General features: G+C 45.4%; 2 protein-coding genes across 2 annotated transcripts; both read left to right on the top strand.

The window, feature by feature from the left end:
* Window positions 1-534: 534 nt before the first annotated feature.
* BBBOND_0005850 (hypothetical protein, conserved) lies at window positions 535-1,242 on the top strand (the record flags this gene model as incomplete). Its single annotated transcript, XM_012915411.1, has 1 exon — window positions 535-1,242. One exon carries the CDS (start codon window positions 535-537, stop codon window positions 1,240-1,242), a length of 708 nt encoding a protein of 235 aa, XP_012770865.1.
* Window positions 1,243-1,380: 138 nt separating this feature from the next.
* On the top strand, window positions 1,381-5,916 carry BBBOND_0005840 (hypothetical protein, conserved; the record flags this gene model as incomplete). Its single annotated transcript, XM_012915410.1, has 1 exon — window positions 1,381-5,916. One exon carries the CDS (start codon window positions 1,381-1,383, stop codon window positions 5,914-5,916), a length of 4,536 nt encoding a protein of 1,511 aa, XP_012770864.1.
* Window positions 5,917-6,438: the final 522 nt, after the last annotated feature.

Below are 6,438 nucleotides of genomic sequence, written 5' to 3'. Positions count from 1 at the left end.
CGTGATCCCTATGGACATCACGCATTTCGACAAGATCGACCTGGCAGTACGGAGAATAATTAACGCGAAGCACGGACACAAGAAGTGGGCGAACACACAGAGGCTCTACCTCCCCCGGAAAGAGATGGGGAGAGGGCTCCACAGCATGGTATTTAGAGCGGAAGCCATGCTGCTACGACTGTGGTTGACGTTTCAGCAGACGAGGTGACGTCAACCAGGAGAGCTGCGATCATGCAGCATTTTCGCGACACATACGCGCACATATCTCACATCAAGATGCACCTGGAAGGAAGATATGGAATGGAATTCGGAATGGAGGACACTACGGACAAGAGCCTCAGGGACCTCAGGGTGGCCCAAAACAAATGGCTGTACAACAGAATGCACGTAAAATCAACTCATAAGGTTCTGTATGCCAAGCGTGAGGACCCCAAGCTGGACATCGAGGCGTCGTCATTGTACCTGACGTGTGGAATACTCACCCCGGAAGAAGAAGCGAAGGTAGCAGAAGTCCAGGACAGGAATCTGCAATGGATGACTTCGTCCAAGAAATGCTCAAGATGCAACAACGGCAAGAACGTGGACCACCTCGCGACGAAGTGCCCGAAACTACTACACCTAGAATATACGAAGAGGCACAACGAGGTAGCAAAACGGGTCCACTCAGTACTCGGGAGGCAAATAGGACTACCCAAGGAGAAGATAGACGCCCACAAGATCGAGAGTGAAGTACATGGAAAATACGGATGGATCGCGTACGACAAGACGGTCAAGACTCAGAAGACTAAGGAATACAACAGGCCAGACATCATCCTGGCGGATCGGCGGAGGAACACCATAACCATCGTGGAGATAGGAATCACCAATCAAGACAACCTAGTGGATACGGAGAAGTTCAAGAAGCAGAAGTATGAAGACCTTATTGAGGACCTCAAGGCGCGACAGTTTAACCAGCACACCAAGATCAGGGTTATCCCCTACGTTATGACGTGGGAGGGAATAGTGACGAAAGAACACAGCAAGTATAGACGGGACCTGGGCATATCGGATCGCATGGAAGCCCACATACAAAGGGTAGTGATCCAAGAAACACATAAAATAGTGATGAGGGATATGAAGCCGAAAGAAGACTACGATTCCGTAGAAGACCCTCAAGCCCAAACTGGATGGATGCCCGCATGGATGGCACCAGTGACGTCCGGCAATGGACCGGCGTGGATCCCGCAACCGGTTTCAGCGTGAGGCGTTAGCCCCGCAAACACGAAAACCGGCCCTAGGCACGTAGCCACATAGCACACTATAAGATGAGATAACTTAATTTAACAAGGGGAACATGATGATATCCACGATTTGCAGAATACTTTAAACAATGAGATTCACATGGTAACACAAGGAATAAAATACCAACGTGATAGACTGCACGAAATTTGGACATATCAAAATATTAAAGTGCGACGAGTGGAGACAAAAGTGACCGATGTGATGAGTTCGGCGAAGCAACAGATAAATTCACAAGTGGCGGAACAAATTAGAAGATTTGTAAGAGGTATGAATCAGAAAATTGTTGAACTGAAACAGGATCTGAGAAAGATTAACGACACCTTCATGGGTTATATAAGGGAATTGGAGGCATGGATTAAAAAAGCGGAGACCGCGCTCGACGAAGCGTTTCGACGGGTAAACGATATCATTTCAGAAGCAAGTGGAACCTTAGGCACACATAACAGGTTAAAACTTGAGAAGGCCGTTTCAGAATTAAAGACTAACGCTCTGAAATTGTATAACGCCTATAAAGCGTCAGAGAAAGCATTACCACCATTGGTAGAAGAAGTCACGAAGGCAGTTGAAAAGTTGGATGTCGCTATAACGAAGGATTTGTCAACTTTGAAAGGAACAATTGATCTGACAATTACTGCGTTTGTTGATCAGGCAAAGAAGCATTTTGCGGGGATAAAAAACAACACGATTGGTGACGATGATAACACAGGTGTTATAGAGAAATGGGTCGATCTTAAAGATGAGATCAAAGAACTTGTTAATGGTTTGACTGGTTCCGGTAAGGGATTAACTCAGATGTATCAAGGAGTTGACACGTACGTCACGGCGTTCGAGAAATTCGCAATAAAAGATGATGGTGACGCGGATCAATGCACAGTCGGTAAGTGGTTTGATGAAGTTTGGAATAGCAAGGTAGTGACATTTTATATTGGATATTACGCAGCTAAGCCCGATGAGGTTGATGCAGTAAGGAATGTTACCAAGGATAAGATTATAGAACGTCTCGGAAAAGTTCGGTTACAAAGCTCGGGAAGTGAAAGCATTGATCAGAAGTTAAAAAACATAAAGCAGTTCCTTGATACGATTGCCGCAGAAATAAAGGGTGAGATTGACGATGAAAAAATTAAACTATTTGTGCAAGGTATTGAGCAAGATGTTAGGGTAAAATCGCTTGGACTTACTTCATCGAATAATAATTTGCGATCCGTCTTGGAAATCGTCTTTAAATTTCTGCATACTGCTGCTTCAACATTTGGCAAATCAATAGAAACATTCTTCACTTCTTCCCACATTGCAAACCTGACTCAGGCTATTACCGATGTCGCAGAAATCGGTGTTAAGATTAATACGGACGAAGACTCAGGAGATATTGGTGAAGAAATTCAGAAAGCATTTGACCAGATCAAAGTAAAAATTAACGACCTCAATGGCACTCTCAATAGAAATCTTCAGAAGGAAGTAGAGCTGAGATTTGAAGAGGCTCATCGTCAGGCTGATAGTGTCAAGGATCTTATGACAAGTTATACGGAACATATAGGTGATGATGAATTTCGTGATAATACGATTAAGGGGAAAATTCGGACACTCCAAAAATCAGCATTGCAACCTTTGAAAATTTTAGAAGAAAATATTAATGCCACATCTATTGAAAAAAACGCAACCGATATCATTCGCAAAAAAATCGTCACCCTCTGCACAGCTATCATCAATGCGGCTGACGACCAACACGAAGACGGTGTAAAAAGAAAAATAACGGATCTGCGACACATGATCAACAACGATGAATATAATATTGGGGGTCAAGTTCAGAAAGGCTTGAAGAAAATTATGAAAGACTTAATCAAACTGCTAACAGAGCGCATGGATCCACTGATATCACAAACTCAAGGCATCGCCAACCACGCCTCTAGTCAACAAAATAAGATCATCGGAGATGTTGAACTACATATCAACGAACACCTCGATGCAGCACAATCGGCAATTTTAGAAGATATTAGAACAAGTCACGTTATATTCATGAAGTTGAACATTCAGGCATTATGTGACAAAGTAGCCAACGAACTTGGTGGTCTCCCCGATAAGGTCACAGCAGACGCCACTAAGGGTTTCAAGGGCTTCATGGGATTGCTTCAGGAAACGTTTAGGTTCACTGCATTCAATGAGCAACTACAGTACAATGCGACACTCTCCGATTTTTGGTTCGACGTTAATCTGCTCTTCAGCGGGTTGCTAAACGAGTTGCAGTCGCGGAAGGACATCGGATGCAGACATCCCCAAATTCCCGACCTATTAGCAGCCCTTAGTACGCTTTTAACCGGACTTAGCAAATACGATGCGCAGTTTGTTGACAACCTAGCCGCAGTTAATCAGTTACTCACCGAAATACAACCCACCTTATTCAACGGACAGCAGAACGTTCTGCTCAACATCTTGAAAGATGGTTTCCACCGGTTGCACTGCGAACTTGACAAGGCGTACGTGAATAAGTATTCCGGCGCTCCAACGCATTTCAGTTGGACGGAGGTGTTAACCACGGGAGTGACAGAATACGGTCTACAATGCGCCAAAGCTTTTGTCACTCTGCTGTCAATCTTGAAAACGTCGCTGCATGATGTTAAGCGCAATTGCAAGAGTCTGCCCAAACAACAACTTAACACATCAGCGGATCTTGGCAAACACTTCGTAGGACTAGGTTTCGAAATCTCCAGCGACGGTGAGCAGAACGGGGAGTTGCAAGACGCATCGGGTATGACTGGCGCACATATTCTCGGTCGTATGATCGGTCCGACTAAAAAAGTCTACACTAGTCACGATGATGCCAAGGATGAAGGCCCACTGTACCTGGTTTGCTATTATCTGGAGGCGTACTACCAAGTCTCTCACTTGGCCCATATTCCCGGTGCGAAAGCGCCCTGTAATATATACCAAATGCTCTGCTGGTTCAGCGGATTGCCGTATAACCCAGTATATTCCGCGTTGTTAGTAGACGGTATCAGTGATCCTTTCATTGATCCAAACAAGCCATCCGGCGATATAGAAGGCACTCCGGTACTTGATCTGCAAGCGTCATATATAGACGCATATCCACATAAGATAACGTATAAGAACACCGCTAAAGTGCTCGGCCACCTCTGTTCAAAATCATACGAAATATTGGTAACGGTTGTTGGAACTGGTAACGCATACACGACGTATGGTTGCGATATGTTGAACAACTCCATGAAATTCTATTACCCTACCTCCGGTGAAGAGTGCCTTCAGACTATTCTTGACGTCGTCCATCGGCTGTTACCACCGCTGAAATATTTGTTCTACCGATGTGGTATTTCAGCTGAGCATAACGGTTGGCGCAATTGTCAGTACGGCAGAGATGCCTCTACTGCCAAATCTCAATGCAAACAACACTCAACGTGCAAACCAAATTGCAAAACAAAGTGCGAACCAAATTGCCAGGCAAACTGCCAACCTACGTCCCCCTTGATGTCCTACCTGGGTGACTGCCTGCCGGGTCATTTACCGCACCACCTAAGCGACATCGGCTGCAAAGCCAAATGTTCCACGTGCCCTACTAATAAACGAGGAATGCCGTGCCTAACTCCGCTTGGCTTTAGAGCGTTCTCTGGATCAACCAAAACGGGTTACGACTTATGTGAGGTACTTCGTCAATTCTTCGGCGGCAGCCTACTTTCATCGCTCCTCTGCCTAGCTCCGAAGCCGCCGTCCACTCTGCCCGAACATTTGAGTTTTGTAACGCAGCTTTTCGGAAATTGGCAGAAGATATATTCAGCGAACAAGCACGTGGTGCAATATGCATTTGAAGGCTCGATTAAAAAGCTGTCCATAAAGCTAGTCAACGATACTGCCGAACTTTGTGATACATTCAGAAGCATCTATGGGCACAAGCATAACGATGCTGACAATGACTTATCGCACGCCGACACTCAACACGCCGACGTAATTAGTGTCTGCTTACCGAAGAATACGAACTTATGTTCCGGCCAGCAATGCGCTCCTTACCTTCAATCGCTATGCCATGATTCTTACTTATACCTTGCCCCAAAGCATGCTGACGTATACGTGTCATGGGCAGTCTACCTACCTTGGTCTTTATATCAAATGCTTCAATCCTTACTTGACGCCTTCACCCGTATCATATGTCAAGACTGGGGATGCAAAAAATGTATGAGCAGCGCAAAATGTAGACAAGGGCAGCATGGAACCCTTGACAAAACGTGTAGATGTCTCTCCGTTGTAAGCTGTAACGGCGTTTGGCCAACGTTATATCAACACGGATTTACGTTTGGTGATGCTGCCAAATTGAACGCCAAGCATAGACAAAAAATGTGCTTTAATTTCTATACACAACTCAAGTCAGTGCTTGAATCCAAATACTTCGAAACGTTATTCAAGCAATGCGACAATTTCCTCTTCACCATCCGCGCCCCCTTCATCTGGCTCAACGTCGCGCTCTGGCTCCTCTCCCTTCTCTACCTCCTCCAGATCATGGTCATCCGCCTAGACCTGCTCCACATCAAATCGCATTTACATAGTCCCTCATCACATCGTATAGCAGCTCAATCACTACTTGCTGCTGCGCGTGTTAACAAGCTTAACAGAGTGTTTTACCTGCAACCGTAATCGTACTCACGTGTTTACTATCTACACTCACCTAGCATCACCTACTCACCTATACAACTAATTGTTGTCTAATGTTTTGTATCACTTATTAATCGTTGTGTGTGATTGTCAAAAAGTTAACTAAAGTGCTGACCAATGTGTTGACCAATGTGCTGACCAAGGTGCTGACCAAGGTGCTGACCAGAGTGCTGACCAAAGTGCTGACCAACGTGTTGACCAAGATGCTGCCCAAAGTGGTGACCAATGCCATGACCAAGGTGCTGACCAATGCCATGACCAGAGTGGTGACCAATGCCATGACCAAAGTGGTGACCAAAGTGCTGACCAATGCCATGACCAAAGTGCTGACCAATGCGATGACCAAGATGCTGACCAAAGTGTTGACCAAAGTGTTGACCAAAGTGCTGACCAAAGTGATGACCAACGTGCTGACCAAAGTGCTGACCAAAGTGGTGACCAATGTGCTGACCAAAGTGCTGACCAAAGTGTTGACCAAAGCGCTGACCAAGGTGCTGACCAAGT

Source organism: Babesia bigemina, scaffold Bbigscaff_76759 (assembly GCF_000981445.1).
Source record: "Babesia bigemina genome assembly Bbig001, scaffold Bbigscaff_76759".
In the NCBI taxonomy this organism is placed as follows: Eukaryota; Apicomplexa; class Aconoidasida; order Piroplasmida; family Babesiidae; genus Babesia; species Babesia bigemina.
The sequence above is the reverse complement of the archived record's forward strand: the minus strand, read 5'-3'. Positions and strand labels throughout refer to the sequence as shown.